The sequence below is a fragment of the Camponotus floridanus genome, unplaced genomic scaffold (assembly GCF_003227725.1).
Source record: "Camponotus floridanus strain SB8 unplaced genomic scaffold, Cflo_v7.5 scaffold85, whole genome shotgun sequence".
Taxonomy (NCBI): Eukaryota; Metazoa; Arthropoda; class Insecta; order Hymenoptera; family Formicidae; genus Camponotus; species Camponotus floridanus.
In genome coordinates, this window is record NW_020229855.1 from 413,452 (window position 1) to 434,976 (window position 21,525).

Genomic DNA, 21,525 nt, shown 5'->3' on the forward strand with positions numbered 1-21,525 from the left:
AAAAGAAGCGTCGAAGCTGTGGTCGAAGCAAGGTAAAGCTTCGCAAATGATGGCAAAGCTAGGATTAACATCAAGAAAAGTGATGCTGTGTGTTTAGTGAGATTGGAAAGGAATCGTTCACTACGAGCTGCTGCCGCCGGGTCAAACGATTGATTATAATCTCTACTGTCAACTGGAAAGATTACGCCAAGCAATCGAGAGAAAGCGACTAGACTTGAATAGGAAAGGCGTTATCTTCCATCACGACAACGCCAGACCCCACACATCTTTGGCGACTCGTCAAAAATTGAGAGAGCTTGGCTGGGAAGTTTTGATCCACCGTATAGTCCTGACCTTGCACCATCAGACTACCATTTCAATCTCTACAGAACTCCCTTAATGGTGTTAAGTTGACTTCAAAAGAGGTCTGTGAAAATCACTTGTCGCAGTTTTTCGTCCAGAAATCACAGTTCTACAATGCAATCAAATTCTACAGTGATGGAATTATGGTTTTACCTCAAAAATGGCAAAAGGTGGTCGAACAAAACGGCACATATTTGGTTTAATAAACTTCATTTACAATATGAAAAAAACTTGTTTTATTTTTGCACTCAAATACGAAGAAACTTTTTCCTCAACCCAATATATATTTAACACATTAGTAATAGCGCATACGCGCCGTTACAAATTTTTTAATAAATGTTGAGATTATTTCAATAATCACGCAGAAATATAAAGTAGAAACGTTTATTCAAAAGTAATATAAAATGTATGGATATGCTACGTAGAATCAAATAAAGAATATGTTGCACGACGGGTTGAGAGAAAGACTAAAGGAGTAAAGGAGCGCTCGTCGCGCCAGTTATCGTTAGCAGTCGTCCGTGGTACAGACATCTATGTGTAATACTGTTGTGCGCCAAATACGAAATTTATGCACCATAATAAGTATTCGTATGTAAGTTCGTTTTGTCTTGTAAAGTACATCCGTGGATTTGGTACATTGTGAGTTCCGCCTCCTTTACTTAGGAATGTACCTCTACAATATATGTTTAAATGAAAATTTTTCATACTGTTTAACTTAAAGTAAACATTTACGAAAACAACAAATGCCATAATATTTTGAAGTCAATTCTGATCTGAATTTTTCTCAAAAATGACATTTTTCGTGATAAAAATTTATATAACACTTTATTTTGTGATAAAATTTATATAACACTTTATTTTGTGATAAAATTTATATAACACTTTATTTTGTGATAAAATTTATATAACACTTTATTTTGAACATTCGGTGTGCATATAAAAACGAAATGTCTCATAAATTTAAAATCAATTATTTCCTAGAAAAGGGATTTATATTTTACAAATTAAACCAAACTAAATATTGAAATAAACGTTTTTTATATATCCAATTTTATTTTAATTATTCAAGTGAAAAGTAAAATCACATATTTTTATTAATTTCAAATGAACTTTTACAAAATTGTAACTTAAAATTGATACAAAAATAATGTTGAAAATTGAAGATTTGATAAATAAATTTCTTTGCTTTTTTAATTTCTGTGTTTCGATTAAAATTTATTTAAAAATTTACAATTAAAAGTAACATTTATTCTAACAATATAACTCATTTTCTATAAAATGTAAATTCCTATATTAAATATAGATCCTATTTTATTTTTTACGTCATATTGTTTTATTTTAAAGTTATAAATGTTATATATAATCATTAACAAAAGTATATTAAATATCTCTATTATATTTAAAGCAGGAAATACTTTAGAAGATAAAAATTATACGTGACAACCACAATGAACAACAATCAAAGAAAATATCCAAAAAATCCACGACAGAACGCAAATCTAGTTTCTCTTCTTACTTTTTGGTAAGTTACAACAAATTATGTTTATTAAAAGTAATTATATATTAATAATTAATGTATATTCTATAATATTGTTCGTATGTATGCGTATGCGCTCGTGCATGTATGTGCGCGCGCGCGTGTAATATGTATGTGCATGTGTAAGTGCGAATATGTATATACAATAAGTCATGATAATAGCTTTAAAATTATATTATACAATATTTCTGGACCAAAATAATTTTTTTCTTAAAAATGTTTTTCTTAAAAATACGGATAATGCATCGTTTTTTAATTATTTAATTTTTCAGTGAAATAATGTATTTCAGTGAATAAATCTGTGATAATTATTTAGAAATAAAGAGCCACTTCTGATTTCAATTCTCACATATGTTATCAAGATTTTAATCGACAATGTTCATTAATAAGAATTATTAACAAAAAAAGTTTTAAAATATGAGTTTTAAGGAATGTCAAGTAGCATTTTATAATGTATAACGATTCTACAAAAAACGCGAGGGCAGAACAAGCGTTCCGTCTATTCCCGTCGCTTCCTCCCTAAAGATCTAATTTAAGCTTAGATTAGTCCTTTAAGTAAGAGTTGTCCATTTTGCACATTTCGGTCGATTTCTGTGAGTCATCGTTCTCTCCTTACGTCTCGAGAGCTTAATAACGAGCCACTTAGCAATTGTAACCAAGACGCGCGGCACTTTACTTCAGGTACGGCGCATCTATAACTCAAACTTTAAAGTTTAAAGAAATACGCGAATTCTTTCAAATCTTTTTAGATAATTAATTCAAAATGTATAACAAAGTTTCAATTCCCGATTATTAATTACATTAATAATAAAATATTTGCATTTGACAGACAGGGCGTAGGGAATGGTATCGTATCGTTTACATTATAAAGAAATATATCCCCAATAAAATGTAAAATCTTAGACATAAAATATTACAATTAAATTTTTAATCTGTGTTTAAAAAAAATGAAATTACAAAACTGACGGGATTCGAACCAGCAACATTCCTACTTATAGTCTAACGTCTAGTTTGCTACGCTACGCCGTGACTCGAAAAAAAGCTCTAATGCATTGGTACTAAAGGAGTGTGCTAAAATTCACACCGCGATTTTTCGTTAATGCTTGAGAGGCGCGTCGTCTCCGAATAGTATATTACCGAATAGTTACTACTATATGAATACTACATACCTGCCAAAGTTCGACGAAATAGATGACCCCAAGGGTTAAACTCCTCCTTGTGAGTTTCGAGAACAAAGAATTCGAATGAATTTCACAAAAATTTTTGTGATATTCGTTCCAGTAATTAATTCTATAAAAATTGGGAAAAGGAATAAATTGAAAAGATGAATCGAATCGTAACAATATTTATAGTATATTATTGCCGGGCGTAAGACTAATAAACTTTCCCGCATGTTTAATTCAATTACGCAGCTACCGATATTTTCTATTAACAAAACGAAATTAAAGACAAATCAAGTGCTCTAATTCGGAAGACGGTAAGTAATCCGATGTTACATAGGCTTGAATATCGCAAATACGGAACGGTCATAAGTCGTCCCATACTTGACAAGAAACTCTATTAAAATGAGGCGAAGACGTATTACATAGAACGCGAACAATTACACAAAATATCGAAACAATAATCACAGCCGAACCCCTTGAACATATGAATCGATGCTGCAACGTAATTGCTAGCTATCGAAAATCGTAATTACATGCGTGTGTGAGCTCGCGCAAACAACAATCTCAATTAACAATTATTCTACATAAAATTCTACAAGCAAATTGACTGTCGGCGTTAATAATTTGGGAGAAAGGGCACTTAATTTAAGAGAGCTTGAACAAAGTTCTTCGACCGGACGTCATATTTTACTACGCAAAATCTCGAAAAGTAATCTAACGACAACAGCAATACGGCATCGACATTGTTCGAGCGAATTCTATCTTAATACACGAGATAACGGTTTGATGAAATCGACGTTCGTCTCATCGATGGTTTAGAGCCGTCATCCTCTTTGCCTTCGGTTCACCTAACAGTGACGAGCGGGAGCCCGTCAGAGTCACGCCGGCAAATTAATAAGTTTTAGGCCATTTGTGGTGCTCCTACGTCCCTCAAGATCGTCGCCCAATTAATCCTGCGGCTTTCAGGGCCGTATTTGTGGCTGTCGCGCCTCTATCCTCTTGTAAATTCTTGGATGATCCTTTCTTTTTCGCCGGGCACGAATAGACATTTTTTTATCAATTTTTAGCGAGGAAGTCATCTCAAGATCTCACTGCTGCCGCCCCTTTAAAATTTATATTCTCAGCAGATGCGAGGAGCAATTTCGGGAAAGGTCACTCTAAGAAACCAAAACAACGTAACAGGACCACGAGTTGGACCGTTTAGGCAGAAATTAGTGCTGCAGGAAGATCAGAAACGGCAGCCGCTCGCCGAGGATTCCCGAAGCGCTCTGGGTGAAACCCAGCTCCGCCGCGCTCCACCGAGTAGATTCGCTCCATACCGTACCGTTTTTCCGCTGCGTGAGGCCATCCCGTTTTTATGCCGGCGCGGATTAATTATCTGGGGTATAAAAAGGAACCTCGGCATTATGACGGCACCATTTTTAGATTCCGCTTGCGACAGCAAGTAACGATTCGAAAACCAATCGATCCTGATAACAACCTCGAACCACAAACAGAAGGTGGAGAGCACTCCGCCTCAGCTGAGCACTCTCAGTTTCAGGCTAAATTCGGTTTAATTCAGTATCCGTCAAAGAAAATATTGGAGCAAACTCCGATACCGTCGAGAGATCGCTCGACCACGGCAAATATCCCGTCGCTTTAACGTCGTTATAATTAATTACAAGAAATAGAGAAGAGAGCTACCTCTGACGAGCTGCTCTCGTCGGTATGGCGTATTCCTGCGACTTTAATTTGCAATTAACAATTACACTTTTTTCGAAATAATTATGTGTTTTCTTTATACAAATTGGAGTGTCCCATTTAAAAAGGTGGAGTTAATCTTCACGTGACCTTCAGGTGACTCTTCGAGGTCTAACTAATGACACCATTTTATGTCTCCCTTGAAACCATACAACTTTTGTCTGAAACATTTTTTTGTATCTTTTAGACTTTACGAGATATTTGGATGTCTCAAGTTAAATGGGACACTATACATACACACACATACACACACACACACATGTGTGTGTTTCATGATTGAAGGTCCATACTTTAAGGGCGTATTGCTGATGCCATTTACAGTAAAAAAAGTTTAATAAACATATGTCCTCAAATGCTTCCTAATAGAAACAAGTATTAAAAGTTGAATATTTAAAAAAAGAAAGACATTTGAGTAAAAAAGTAAGACATTTAATTTAATTTGTTCATTTACAAATTCTGTTCAAAATGACATCCTGCAGATTCAATACAAAGTCTTGCCCTATATAAAAGTGATCTAACAGCTTACTCCATCATTCCAAGAGAATTTCTGATTTGTGTTGCCGCATCCATAATACTGTTAATAAATTCATCCCTATTGTGAGATTGTTTCGCATAAACCATCGACTTCATATGCCCCCAAAAAAGGTAAATAAAGATGTAAATAATAATAAATTAATAGAAAATATTTCACATATTCAAATTAACTTTCAATGCTTGTATTTCTGTTAGGAAGCATTTGCGGACATATGTTTATTAGATTTTTTTTACTCTAAATGGCATCAGTAACACGCCCTTAAAGTATGGATTTTCAGTCATGGGACACCCTGTATGTAAAAAAAAATGTTTGAAGAAAAAATATGTAATTGTTAATTGCAAATTACATATTTTTTTTTAAAAATAACTCTGTGTCTTCTTTACACCAATTCCTCTCATTATTTTGTACATAAAAGTATTAAAATAAATAATCGAAAAATGAATATTTTACAAGATAAAATAAAATATAGTAATAGGCCATAAAGAGCCAACGCAGTTGTAAGGCGTGTTTTTGAAAAAAAATCCATGAAAACGATCACATTAAACGATCTTTCTTCTTTATTGACATCAAACGTTTCGGACTCAGTTCGAGCCTTCTTCAATGATTCTGATAAGACAAAAAAAACCAAATAAAATAACATTAAAAACGCAGTCATTAATAGATAAGAGAGGAAAAAATATAGTCATCATACGTGCATAGTCTTAGAGAGCGACGTAAACTTGTCAAGGCAAGTCGACTCGAAGGAAGCCAGATGCAAGTAGCCCTTTAAGCGGTGCAAGGCGCAAAGAGCTATGCACTAACAAAATAAATGTACACGATATAGATACAAAGCCTTGCAATAAGAAAATCAAAATTAGACAAAGGCAATTCACTCGGACTCGAGAAGACGAAACGGAAACGGGCACGAACACTCAGCATGCACATAGCCGACTCACTGAAGAAGGCTCGAACTGAGTCCGAAACGTTTGATGTCAATAAAGAAGAAAGATCGTTTAATGTGATCGTTTTCATGGATTTTTTTTCAAAAACACGCCTTACAACTGCGTTGGCTCTTTATGGCCTATTACTATATTTTATTTTAATTTGTTATTTCGAGAGCCTTTAATTTTGTTTATCTTTTATTTTACAAGATATTTTACGGTTTATGTAAAATTAAGAAATAATTTCAAGCCTCATAACTAGGAAAGTACTTAATGAAAACTAACTAAATTATAGTGTTTTGCAAAGCTCTCGAGATGAGCTACAAGAATGTGCAAAAATATATAGGGTATTCTATTTAAAAAAATTAAAGTGACCTTCACGTGACTTTCAAATGACTCTTCAAAGTCAAAGCAATGACACCATCTTATGTCCCCCTAGAAACCATACAACTTTTGTCTGAAACATTTTCTCGATTTTTCATTATTTTCCGAAATATTTGCCTGGGGAAATTAAAATAAGACACCCTGTATATATTTTACCGTAAAATATCTTGTGAAATATTCATTTTTCGAATATCTTACCTTAATAATTGTATGTACAAAATAATGAGAGAAATCAATTGATGTAAAGAAAAAACATAGTTGTTTTTAAGAAAAAAATATGTAATTTGCAATTAACAATTACATATATTTTTTTAAAACAACTATGTGTTTTTTACACCAATTGATTTCTCTCATTATTTTGTACATAAAAGTATTAAGGTAAGATAATCGAAAAATGAATATTTCACAAGATATTTTACGGTTTATGTAAAATTAAGAAATGATTTCAAGCCTCATAACTCGAAAAGTATTCAATGAAGAAATACTTTATTATAGTGTTTTGGAAAGCTCTCGAGGTCAGTTATAAGAATATACAATCAAAAATAGGGGTTTCCATTTAAAAACTTTTAATTGATTTTTCCGTGTCCTTAACAACACTATCCAAGGTCACACTAACCTATGTAATGCGCCCCTTAAAGTCCTACAACTTTTGTTTGGAACATTTTTCAAGTAAATGCGTATTTTTCGAAATATCAGCCTGATACGGTCGCTCTGATACACCCTGTATATATATATATATATATATATATATATATATATATATATACAGAGTGTATCAGAGCGACCGTATCAGGCTGATATTTCGAAAAATACGCATTTACTTGAAAAATGTATAATATATACAGGGTGGGGAAAAAGTATGGAAGCAAACAATTATTTCCGAAATTTATTAATTTTTCGACAAAATGTCTTAGACATAATTTTTATGGTATGAAAAGATGTATTATGTGGCATAGACGGCATGACCTTGAAATGACCCTTACGAGCTACATACAAATAACGTAAAAAATTTCAAATGGAACTCGTCAGTTTTTGTTACAGATTCTTGTAGCTGATGTCGAAACGTTTACAAAACACTGCATATGAGCTCCATTCCCTTAAAAACACTCCCAGTTACGAAACAATTGTGATATAAACAATTTGTATGCACATTGACATTGCTTACTGATTTCGCATCATGACGTTCAGTTGCGTCCACTAATAACATGTAATTGTACCTGTTGTCATATGATACACTGTCTATGAGTATTCATAGAATTTTTTTGATTTCTTGATCATCGCTACCTTATTTATTATTATCATTTATTTTATCCTTAAAAAAGTAGTGTCAATTGGCATACAAGTTTCGGATATTGTGTTTTGAAAATTTGCTATTTTTGTCGTTTTCTATCATAGGAATTGTTACTGATTTTCATTTCTGTAATTTCAAATGTTATTTTCACGATGGCCCGATTAACAGACCGAGAGCGAATATCGCTGTTGATGATGCGTGGTTGGGGTGAGAATGAAAGAACTCACGATGAAGTTACAGTTTTGTTTAATGAAACTTTTCGAATCGGACAACCGGGCATAGTAAGATCTACCGTTGCTAAGACAATTCAACGATTTAATGAAACAGGTTCCGTAAAGGATAAGCCAAAAGTAGGAAATACGAATTATCACAATTGTTTCGTAACTGGGAGTGTTTTTAAGGGAATGGGGCTCATATGCAGTGTTTTGTAAACGTTTCGACATCAGCTACAAGAATCTGTAACAAAAACTGATGAGTTCCATTTGAAATTTTTTACGTTATTTGTATGCAGCTCGTAAGGGTCATTTCAAGATCATGCCGTCTATGCCACATAATACATCTTTTCATACCATAAAAATTATGTCTAAGACATTTTGTCGAAAAATGAATAGTTTCGGAAATAATTGTTTGCTTCCATACTTTTTCCCCACCCTGTATATACAGGGTGTCCGTCGATTTTCGACCAAAATGAAATAAATAAGTAGATTGGCTCGAATTAAGAAGCCATGACCTGTATTGTTTTGGGATTGTCGCAATAATTAACGAAATATTAAATAAAAAAGATCGGCCAATCTGCGTGAGTAAAAGCGCGCGGCGACGAGAGTCGTCTCACCGTAATTCGATACTACGAGCGCGGCGAAGCGGTGGGCAGGTCGCTCTCCGAGACATGATGGTGGTTTGCGATATATCGCAACACCGCGCCGAAAAATGACCCGTCCCCCCTTTTCGTGGCGAGAAAATGATGCGCTATCATATCCACACCACCTTGCGGTAGATAGCATGGTGCGCTTTTTTTATAGTGGTTTCCCCCATAGGCCTATTCCACTCTCAATTTAAAAATTATTCAAAATGCCATTTACTATACGCTGAATATATCGTAAATGTAAAAAATTAATGGACAGTGCCTTTACAAAAATTTCGTGGTTGAAAATCCCTCGATAAAATGTATTGCACACGTTGATAATGTGATACGATGATAAAATTCTTCAAGAATCCTTTCTTCATCTCATACACGAAGACGCACTGCTGGACCGGTTATCCCGATATTATGCACGACACTCAGTTTCACATAATTATTGCACAACACGTAAAATTGTACGGCCACTTGATTTTCGTGCACGCCCGAGAAATGATTCCATGTAAATTGCGGCCGCACGATAAGTATTTTCTCTCGCTAGTCCATATGCCACACTCATATCCGTATATTCCTGCAGAGTGCACTTCATTTTCTCTGTTAATTTACTACGCAAACACAAGATTTTTATTAAAACGTCTTAGCTTTCGCACGCTCTTACCAGACTGCGTACGCCAGCAGCACGCAACTACAGCTGACAGCTGAGCGGACATGTGAGTGTAAGCGTACGTGTGAGTTCGACGCCTGCGCACTATGATTACACTCACAGTCCGCTGTCCGCTACGGATATGATTGTATACGGACTAGCGGGAGAAAATACTTATCGTGCGGCCGCAATTTACATGGAATCATTTCTCGGGCGTGCACGAAAATCAAGTGGCCGTACAATTTTACGTGTTGTGCAATAATTATGTGAAACTGAGTGTCGTGCATAATATCGGGATAACCGGTCCAGCAGTGCGTCTTCGTGTATGAGATGAAGAAAGGATTCTTGAAGAATTTTATCATCGTATCACATTATCAACGTGTACAATACATTTTATCGAGGGATTTTCAACCACGAAATTTTTGTAAAGGCACTGTCCATTAATTTTTTACATTTACGATATATTCAGCGTATAGTAAATGGCATTTTGAATAATTTTTAAATTGAGAATGGAATAGGCCTATGGGGGAAACCACTATAAAAAAAGCGCACCATGCTATCTACCGCAAGGTGGTGTGGAAATGATAGCGCATCATTTTCTCGCCACGAAAAGGGGGGACGGGTCATTTTTCGGCGCGGTATTGCGATATATCGCAAACCACCATCATGTCTCGGAGAGCGATCCGCCCACCGCTTCGCCGCGCTCGTAGTATCGGATTACGATGGGACGACTCTCGTCGCCGCGCGCTTTTACTCACGCAGATTGGCCGATCTTTTTTATTTAATATTTCGTTAATTATTGCGACAATCCCAAAACAATACAGGTCATTCCTTCTTAATTCGAGCCAATCTACTTATTTATTTCATTTAGGTCGAAAATCGACGGACACCCTGTATATAAAGTCGCGAATATGAATAAAAAACTAAAAATATAGTAATTATCATTTTAATTTCTAAAACTTTAATTTCTGATATCTGATACAAGCAAATGAGAGTAAGAATATTAAACTGATTGGAATCAATATGATAAATTGAAAATTATTCATGTACTGCCTATTTGAGGTATAAAGCAAGAATTTAATTCTAAATACATTACATCTCAAGTTTTACAAGTTACATTTACTTTTATCGTTTACTTTATTATTAATTTAATTAAATTGAATTAGTCCTTCGCTATATGAGATATAACTACGATATAACATATTACATATATGTCATTTTCTAAGAAAATTCTAATTAACTTGCCGATAATATTGTTATTTAGCACCTGTAATAATCCATTTTGTTGCATTTATATAACATTAATAAAAGTAAGCGCAAATCTTGTGAAGTTTCTGCTGTCAATTTGTCATCAGGTTGCATGCGCAGATTCTGCTCGGTTTCTGCTGACAATCTAACATCAAATTGCACGCGCAGATCCTGCTCGATTTCTGCTGTCATATCATGACGGCACACTGTGCTTCATTTCTGCTGCATTTCTGCCATCACATCATATTGGCACATCGTGTTGGGAAAAAAGAAACTTAATGAGGACACAGCTGAGAGATATCTGCTGCAAACCTCTTTCTTTGATAATACGTCACTGCTAGATCTTTCTCTATATCTCAGTTCGGCCTTCTTTGTTTTGACGTTCAGATGTGCTCTATATTCTCGCCTAATTTTGTAAATTTTATAATTTCGAGGATTGCGTTTTTATTTGGAGGCTTGTATGCATAATTTTAATTCTCTATTTTTATTTTTCTTATTAGTGTTTCATTATACCGACATTTTACAGATTTTTCTCTTATCTTTCGATACAATTATTCTGCCTCTCTCGAGATTACGGGGAGATCTATTGCTCCATTTGGTTTCTCCTTTTACGGATAGCCAACGTGTGGAAGCTTTATATTACCGGACTATCAAGATTCTAACTAGTCTTCGTCTGCATTTCATTTTTTACAATCTGTAAATGAGCTTGGACCTGCAATCTTGATATGCTTTCGCCGGTTTTCATGATAAGCGGCGGTCTCTTGTCTTTACTGCGGATATGGATTTTTATGTGGTATTTATTCGATTTTTCTGTTGCGGTTTTTGACCATTATTGTATATTATCTATGCGTTTTTATTTTTTAATTTTCATCATTTTTGTAACTTTTCCGTTATGAACATTTATGACATTGTAATGCGCTATTTGTTTACTTTATTCTTTGTTCCCGAAACTTATTTTACTTGCTTAGATTTTGACTTTTATTATTGTTATTAGACATTGATAAGGATCCGAATGGGACGGAAACGCAGCATTTGTCATATTTAAATGTAATGTAAAATACATATACTTCAGTGTAATTTACTATAGTATATTTTCATCATTGCTCCGGTCCTTTAAGCTTTTGATTAATTTTGTTAATTTAATTACAATTACTAAATAAAAATATAAAATTTAAATTTATTTTTTATTTTTTTCTTCCGTACAGAAAACTTGTTCCCCAACAATTCAGCAATTAATTAAGTAAATTTTATTCAAGTTTATTTCTTATAGAATTAAAACAATTTGCTTGTACTCTACATTTTTATTCGCCGGCAGCATACGAATGTGTAAGGAAGATTTATGAATATTTTGCCCCACTAAAGCACAAATAGAAAGTGGTTAAGTTCTATCAATAATAAGCCGGGAATTTCAATTGCTGCGTTGAAACATGTGTTAGAATTATGTCGGAAAGCTGAAGTTGTTAATAAGAAATTGTATTTCTTACTAACATGTAATAAAATGGCAATTAAGAAACATGTGGAATTTGATGAAAACTAATGACACGGATTTGTTGGAAACAAGATTAATGATAACTATACAAATAATACTGAAGCAACAAATATTTTTGTTTTCATGCTAGTAAGCATTAATGTATATATTTCAAAATTGTTATTGCCTATTATTTCATTCTTAACAGACGAAGAAAAAAGTTATGTATTGAATGATATATTACATGTTGCACACGATGGAATTTTAATCTGCAATATAACTTTTAATCGTGCCTCTACAAATATTTCTATGGTTCAAGAACTGGGGAGTAAAATCACAACTCATAATAATTTAAAAACTTACTTTGAACATTTTGTAACCCAAGAACCCATCACTGCAATGTTAGATGTTTGCCACATATTAAAATTAGTGAGAAATACATTGGCTGCAAAAGCAAAAAGATGCTTTATAGATATTAACGAAAAAATTATTAACTGGTATTATTTAGCTTTGCTCGTAAAAAAAAAACAAGAACAAGAACGATTTCATTTGGCAATTAAAATTAGATACAGACATATTGACTTTAAAAAATGAAAAAATGAAAGTGAAACTTGCTGCTCAAATCTTTAGCTTTAACGTTGCTAACGTTTTTAAAAGTTGTGAGGAGGATTACAAGTTTGCAGAATTCCAAAGTGCAACATCAATAGCAGAAAATTTTGTTAAATAATAAATAATATTTTTGATTTGTTAAATTCAAGGAATATTTTAACAAAAAAATATACTCAACAATCAATTTATGCAGAAAATTTGGAACATAAAAATGAGTACAGAAACATTCATTAAATATATCGAATTTTATTTTCATTAAAAATAAATAGTCAACCTATACTTGAAACAAGAAATAAAACAGGTTTTTTTAGAATTAATCATATGTTTGAAAATTGTCATTCTATTAGCTGAAAAATTGTTTGCAGAAAAGCATATAATATATATTTTTATTAACATAATAAAGTGTCACAGGATCATGTAGAAACATTTTTTGCTAGTATTCGAGGATTTATGCAACAATAGATGCGAGGATAGATGCAACAATAATCCAACGTCACGACAATTTAAATCAGCATTAAAGAAACTGCATACACATGTCAATATAAATATAGTATTCAATGCCAATTGTACTCCCAAAGACGATTCGCTTCTCCTAAAATTAAATACTGAAAATCAGGAAGATAGTGAAACGAAAGCTTTTATTTAGAATGTGCAAGATGATTATAATGTGCAATCAATAATATTGAGCGAATATTAGAAAAACGTTTCAGCGTACATTGCAGGTTTTATTGTGGAACAAACAGAAAAAATTATAAAATGTAATTTTTGCCTTAAAGATTTTACAATCTGCATCACCGTCTCAGTTACAAAAAAGAAAACAATATGGCAAATTGTTTAATGCATCAGATGATGTCAAAATTTGTAAAGTAGCACAACATATTTTCAGAACAAGTAAGAATATATTAACTTCTAAAAATGTTATAGAGAAACTAACCTTGTTCATAATAAAAAAACTACCTGTGAATGATTTATTTACTGAAGTGGAGCACGCTTTTAATCAGATTCCATTGATGGATTATAGAAATCAATTGATCCGAATTCTATTGAAAAAATTTTTTGTTCTTCGTTTTCGCCACTATGCAGCCTCTAAGAATAATAAAATTAATCGAATACGAACAAAATTTACAAAATTAATTCTATTTAAAAATTAATAATTAAGTAATTTAATTTTAATTTAAAAAAAGTACGGTGACAAATTATGAACATGTTAACGTTATGTTAAAAAATGTCTAATGTTATATTGAAAAGTAATTATGTAAATGTTATGTATTATGTTAAAAAATATATTTCTTTTAATATTATATTAAATATTAAATATTATATATTAATGATATGTTAACAAATATTTTATGCGTATTAAAAATATGTATTAAAAAAAGTTTTGACATTTTCTTGACACTTTAATTTTTGTTGATTATAAAACAATAATTATATGAAAGAAATTTTGGAATACAGAAAATTACTTTTTCTATTCGTAACGTCTATCACTTCTTAATCTCCTTCATTCCTTTTCATCCCTATCAGTTTTCTATTCTACGAATCAACGAAGACTTCTTTCCCTGATTACGCGTCGTTAGACAAAGAAAAACTACCATAAACACAAGTTTTTTTCTTTCTAAAATTTGACGTTGTCGAAACAAAGGAGAGATAGGAAATGCGAGGTCTATATGTAATACGTCTATGGATCCACCACACATATAGCGTTTACCGCACGGCACGCCGTACACGCGCTACGCATACGGCAATGCGAGCACTATGGGGATTCTCCAATTCCAGGCAAACCGATAGATAGCAACAGAGATTAACCACTTCTTGTAAAAAAAATAATACCAGCATGGTATATAAGACCGTACGAAACGATGGAACAGCGACTAACGGCTCAATTGCTCTAGAAGCGCGTTCACTTCAGAAGAGTCGCCGAACCTTCAAACTTTTGTTGGAGTGTAAAAAGCTCCAAATTCAGGCCCGAGCCGAGCTTGGGACCTACAGTATTTTGATGAGTTTTTCAACTCTTACACAATCAACAACCAACCGTCGAGGATTCCACGGCCAACATTGACGCCAATCACCCGGGTCTAATATTCGGTCATCAAATGTGGAGGATAGCTAAACGACAACAGCTAAACGAGTGATCTTTCAATTACTATCCTGAAAATTAATAGCGATCAACATTAACGAGCTCAGATTGACTAGGCCTCCATGTTACCTACTAAAACCCTGGGACATCTAGGTAAAGCAGTACACATCGCCTACAGTTCCATGGAGCATGCTAGCAGCACTTTCGCCTCTATCTCCATCGCTTCAACCATCCATAGAGAGACTCAAACCCAGCTGATCAGCATAGAAGAGTCCAAATGAAGCCTCTCTGCGTGGAGCAAGCTACGTAGTCTGATAGCGACTGATAGAGACGTCAAGCAGCTTCAAGGAGATTCAGACGGAGACGGCCACGGACAACAACAACAGCCTAGGGCTCTTAAAATACACACGACCTCGTATCTTCTATCGAGAAAGAGTGTCATAAACACATATACAATCGGTCATTTTCATCTGTAAATAATATACATAGATCACAATAAATTAATTAGATACATAATTGTTGCTCGAATTAAGTGAATCACATCTTCTGATTCCACTTCTTCTAACAAACACACTTGTGAGTGGCGGTGCAAAACAACATCCGAAACTGCTACAAATATACCGAAATTTTCTTACATTTAATAAATGTATAATATATTTATCAGTTAAAAAATAAATATATTTTTTAATATTAAATAAATTAACATTTATCAGATTAAAAATAAATACATGTTTTAATATTAATATTTATCAGATAAAAAATATATTTATCAATTTAAAAATATGTGTATAATATAAAAAGCTGTAAGGAAAAAACATTTAATGTTGTCGCATGCATTGAAATATCGAGAAGCGAGCAGCATCGCTCGTTTTTTGTTGCCAGCTTGGTAGAAAGGAAACAGAAAACAGTATTCTGTCCTCTTCTACTACCCGAAGAGTCAAGCTCACAAATACGCTTACGCTCATATGTTCGTTATTCCCTCCACTACGTGGCGTGTGGCATGTTGTTTACGTCATTTGGCCCACTTGTATCCACGCATATACTTTCCATGGGAAGGATAGGTTAGGATTATAACGCACTCTAAAATAATAGATGGGCTTAAATTTTAAAATAAAAAGATATTGCATTTTTCTCATAAAATATTGCTTTTACAGTAATGATATATAGAACATAAAAATAATTAGAGAATCAATAGGCAATAGAGAGCATGGTTAAATAAGTATAACTTGAGGTACAGTAAATAATCGCAAGATATAATTCATTGGTGATACAGAAAGATAAAAATGAAATTCTTAACGAGATTTTGCACGGTGATAAAAACAACGGTAATAGAAATATATACATAAATAGGCGAACGTTTCTGACTCTCGTTTAGAGCCTTCTTCAGCGCATTAACAAACGGTACAAATTTAAAAATACATAATGTCATAAAATCGGATAAACTTGCTAAATTACATGTTATACCAAAAGACTGCGGATCGCGTACAATAAATCAGACCTGAGAAGCACCGCTGGTGGGCCTACGCTGCGTATATAAGGCTTCATGGTGGTTGAACCAAAAAGTCTTCTGTGGAATATTTATTATCAAAATTCTGACCTGATGACGGTACCAATCACATCCTAGAAAAATGGTACGATCAAGTATGAAGAAAGTTATCTAATCGCGTTTAGTCAAAACACCATGACACTAATTTAATCGAACTTACAGAGAGAGAGAGAAAATTCAATAAAAATATTATAACGGATGTGAGTAACAATATCTCAAGTCTCAAGTCGAACAGTTAATGTGTAGGAAACCATCGAGATTCCACAACAAAAATTTTGATTTTATTGTAAGAGTTCTTCTGGATAATGGTTATCCTTTAAACTTAATTTTTGACATCTTCAATCAACGTCTGAAATATTTGATTAAAAAACACGACGACATTAATGACAAGACAGGAGAACGCTTCCTCTTTTTTTACGGTTCCGTATCTGCCTAATGTCACAGAGCAATTCAGAAACATCATAAAAAATATGAACATTAGATTATCTTTAGTTTAAACTTTAGTTTAAACAAATTAAAAAATCATCAGAATACACAAAGATAACATCCCTAAAGAATGTAAAAATAACGTTGTTTATAACATCAATTGTTCTGACTGTGATGTCTCGTATGTGGGTCAAACTTCTAGGATGCTGAAGACCAGAATTTCTGAGCATACAAATTAACAGGAATGTTACTAATTATTCGGTGGTCACTAATCATAGACTTCTTTTTGATCATGAATTTGACTGGATCGATGTTGAAATCTTAGATGAGATCCCATACTACAATACAAGACTGATCTCGGAAATGCTTCATATTAAAAGACAAAAAAATGGTTTGAATTTGCAGACAGACAAAGATAATTTATCGGTTTTACATCAGGACATAATAAATAGCTTCCGAAAATTTGAAAAGTCATGTATCTAGAGCTTCCGAAAATTTGAAAAGTCATGTATCTATATATAAACAGTATATCTCGGTGGTTTCCTACACATTAACTGTTCGACTTGAGAACGATACTGTCTCATCCGTTATAATATTTTTATTAAATTTTCTCTCTCTGTAAGTTCGATTAAATTAGTGTCATGGTGTTTTGACTAAACGCGATTAGATAACTTTCTTCATACACTTGATCGTACCATTTTTCTAAGATGTGATTGGTACCGTCATCAGGTCAGAATTTTGATAATAAATATTCCACAGAAGACTTTTTGGTTCAATCACCATGGAGCCTTATATACGCGGCATAGGCCCATCAGCGGTGCTTCTCAGGTCTGATTTATTGTACGCGATCCGCAGTTTTTTGGTAGTATAACATGTAATTTCTAGGCAAGTCTATCCGATTTTACGACATTATGTATTTTTAAATTTGTACCGTTTGTTAATGCGCTGTAGAAGGCTCAAAACGAGAGCCAGAAACGTTCGCCTATTTATGTATATATTTCCTTTGTTTTTATCACCGTGTAAAATTTCGTTAAGAATTTCATTTTTATCTTTCTGTATCACTTTAATGAATTATATCTTGCGATTACTGTACCTCAAGTTATACTTATTTAACCATGCTCTCTATTGCCTATTCTCTAATTATTGTTAATTTAAAGAGAGCCTTTCTCAATGCTTTTAGAACATAAAAGTTGTGTTGCTAAGAAGATGCCGGACTTTCCCTTTTTATCGATAAAATAAGTAGATCGAAAACTTTTTATTAATTGCACAGAATAATAAATGCTTCTCCACGATTAAAGTACATATAAAAATAATCCGGGAAGTTTCCGGTTTTATATAAAAAAATCAAGAAAATTGCAAAATTAGTTTTTTATTGTGGCTTCTAGCGTCAGTCGGAACAATATTTGCTTAATATAAAAGTTTTGCAGTTTGTATGTGCAAAATAAGATTATTTCCAGGAAGAGATTGCATGAAGGAACATAAATAAGCTTTCAGAAACGAGTTTAGAAGCCTAATAAAAAAGGTTTCGGTCTATTAGACTTTCGTGCATATGTGTGTGTGTGAGAAATCGAGACACGTGAGTAAAGCAGTCCTGTAAATTAGTTTGTCATGGACGACTTCCGCGAAAATGCCGGCGGATAGTCGCAGCCGGGATTAGGATTCGGTTTCTTAAACAAGCTGAATAATTGCTCTCGGTGTTAAGTCAAAAAATTGAGTTATTTGAAAGTGCATATGTGTAAAAGTACAAATGTGTCTTGTGTGGGTGTTGTATGAAAGAAAACCGTGAGTGTGCAGTATGCGCGGAATGCGGTGTGATTGTACAATTTAAATATGTGGTGCGAAGATGCAATATAAATGTACGGCGTGCGGTGTGATTGTACGGTCTGAATATATAATACGAATGTGTAGTATAAATGTACGGTGTAACTGTACGGTGCGAATGTACAATGCGCATGGTATGCAGTGTGTTTGTACGGTGCGATTGTATAATATAAATGCACGGTATGCAGTGTGAAAATGCACGGTATGGAATGTGATGGTACGATGCGAATGCCTAATGTAATTGCACAGTATGCAGCATGATTATACGATGTAAATGTATAATATATATACACGGTATGCAGTGTTGGTTTGATGCAAATGTATACTATAAATGCAATGTGAATGTATAAGTGAGTAACGCTTGGTGTGAGTGTGCGACACAAAGATTAGTTCTTAGTTTAATCGCCGCGGAAATCAGAATGCGTTAAAAGGCCCTGCGCGATGCAGAAAAACTCTATCAGCTGTTTCGCTGTTGTATTATCGCATGCGGTCGTTGACCGTGTGACGTTACACGATGTGTGCCGGAGATTTTTGTGCCATGTTCTTATGCGTGGTCTTAGTGTCGTCGTTTATCTATCGATACATGCTCCTTTTTCGAATTTGGATTATAGTTAATTTTTGAGTGGATGGAAAAATGCGAGGATACGCCGTGCCGACGAGAACAGTTCTTCTCTCTATCTCGGTGATTTGATTGCAACGGCGGTGCGGCAGCGGGATCTTTTGCCGTAATTGAGAACACTCGATGATATCGGAGAGCACTCCAATATTCTTTTCGGACGGAAATTTAGATTCTGGATTTATCCCTAGCCTGAAACCGAGAGTGCTCGGCTGAGGAGGAGTTCGCTTCACCTGTTCAGAGCTTTTAGGAGCTTTTAAGATCGGATCTGGGTTCGGATTATCCTTGCTATCGCAAGGCGAAATCAGAATCTGAGTGCCGTGATAACGCCCAGGGCCTTTTTACCCCGGATAATTAATGCCGCGCCGGAGTCAAAACGGAGTGCCCCCACCGAACGGCGGAAAAACAGTGCGGGATGGATCCACTTGGTGGCGCGCGACGGAGCCGAGCGCGGGGATTATTACCCAGGGCTCTTCGGACGCCCTCGACTGTCGTCGACGCGGCTTATCGACGGCTTCGGCCGATCGGTTCGAAATCTAACGGATAATCGGCGCGACGCGGCGCGCCCCTGCCCCTGCCCGTTATTTTTCAGGCGGCAGATTCCGGCTGATGTTCGGCCGGGAATAGTAACATACACTGTTACTGTTGGGATAAATCTCGTCGACAGTGAAGCGTATATTTGCGGGAGTAGGATAGATTCGGTCCAGCACTTCTTGCTAGAATGTTCGATGTTCGATGCGCAGAGAGAGGCTCTGCTTAGCGCGGTTCCGGAAGAAAAACGGCAATGGCCGGACGTGGCGCGTTTCTTCGTGTCGAGTAAAGAAAACTTCGCGTTATTTACCGACTTCTGTAGCGAAACCCTTTGGCTAAAGGGATACGAGGCGTAGAACGAATATTAGGTAAGGTCCGTCGTTCAATCGGAGGGGTCGGAGACTTCGGCTATGGAGACGCGGTCCCATATATTTTCTCGGGGTCACCGCGCTTCCGAACAGCGGTCGCGTCGCGTAGATTTAGTTAGCTCCTGGTTAGATAGGACTGCTCCAACCTTTACATTTCTCTTTATCCACAGCCGGCACCTGGGTGTGCCAATGGCTCCTACCCACCCGATCCGACCACATCCTACTCCATCCAATATTCCGCCCGACAGGGTCAGAAGCGTATATCCAGGCAGGATGCAAATGGACAGGCCTACCTGTGGTTCCCCGTGTACACCGCCAGTGGGGAATGGTGCACTGAGTCGGACGCAAAGGCGCGGATCGACGGCTATAGGTGCTACCAGGGTGGAAGGAGATAAGAGGTGCCTCACTGGAGGGTGACCGAACTGTCCATTCCCGCGATAAGGATCTCGTGGGCGTATCTGGATTTTTCCATCGCCCGGCTCGGGGCGGTTTCGATAGACAGTGGATGTAAAAATGTGGCGTATGCCTGAAAAGGCGAGGCAGCACGAGCTTTTGCCATTCGTGGTAAAAGCTCACACATTAAACTGTTACTGTTGGGAGAAGAGCCTCACTGGTTGGTGACCGAACTGTCCATTCCCGCGATAAGGATCCCGTGGGCGTATCTGGATTTTTCCATCGCCCGGCTCGGGGCGGTTTCGATAGACAGTGGATATAAAATGTGGCGTATGCCTGAAAAGGCGAGGTAGCACGAGCTTTTGCCATTCGTGGTAAAAGCTCACACATTAAACTGTTACTGTTGGGATGTATCGTTACAAGTGGTAAAAGCTCACACATTAAACTGTTACTGTTGGGATGTATCGTTACAAGTTGCTCGCTATCACGACAGACGGCGTTATAATCAGTTTGTGTGACAAGGAGAGTCAATTTCGTACTATACTTCTTTTATAAATGGACCCAAGAATCGAGAGCAAACGAGACAGTAATAGATGCGAACGAGACAATAATAGGATTGAACAATAGGATTGGAAAATGAGGACAATTATAAGATGTTTACATTTTTGTAAATTGCAAATGGATAGAGGAAGCGAAGAAACCGATTGTAAGAGACTTCGGAACTCTTTGATGATAGGTCATCTCGCTCGCTGTCTACTCATGTTCTTGCTTTCTCCGTCAAACTTGACAATCATGATAGACAGCTCGAAAAGATAAACGGACCCAAGAATCGAGAGCGAGCGAGACAATAATAGAAGCGAGCGAAAATAATAATGTGAAAGAAAGATCCGATTTTCGAGTTCGAGTCCTCGTTACTCTTGTCGCGTGCTAGTCCTCGTTCGCTCTTATTATTATTTTGCTCGTTCTTATTACCTTCTCGCTTTTTCATGTAACTCTCGCATCACTTTTGTA

The 21,525-nt window shown here is 35.4% G+C and overlaps 1 protein-coding gene across 1 annotated transcript in view; it reads left to right on the plus strand.

The window, feature by feature from the left end:
* Window positions 1-21,525, plus strand: part of LOC105251729 (probable multidrug resistance-associated protein lethal(2)03659) — a 469,824-nt gene that overhangs the window by 266,977 nt on the left and 181,322 nt on the right. The window contains exon 4 of the mRNA XM_025414600.1: window positions 1,751-1,864. Coding sequence (XP_025270385.1) covers window positions 1,791-1,864 — 74 coding nt within the window. The 5' untranslated portion in view covers window positions 1,751-1,790. The remainder of the gene's footprint in view (window positions 1-1,750; window positions 1,865-21,525) is intronic.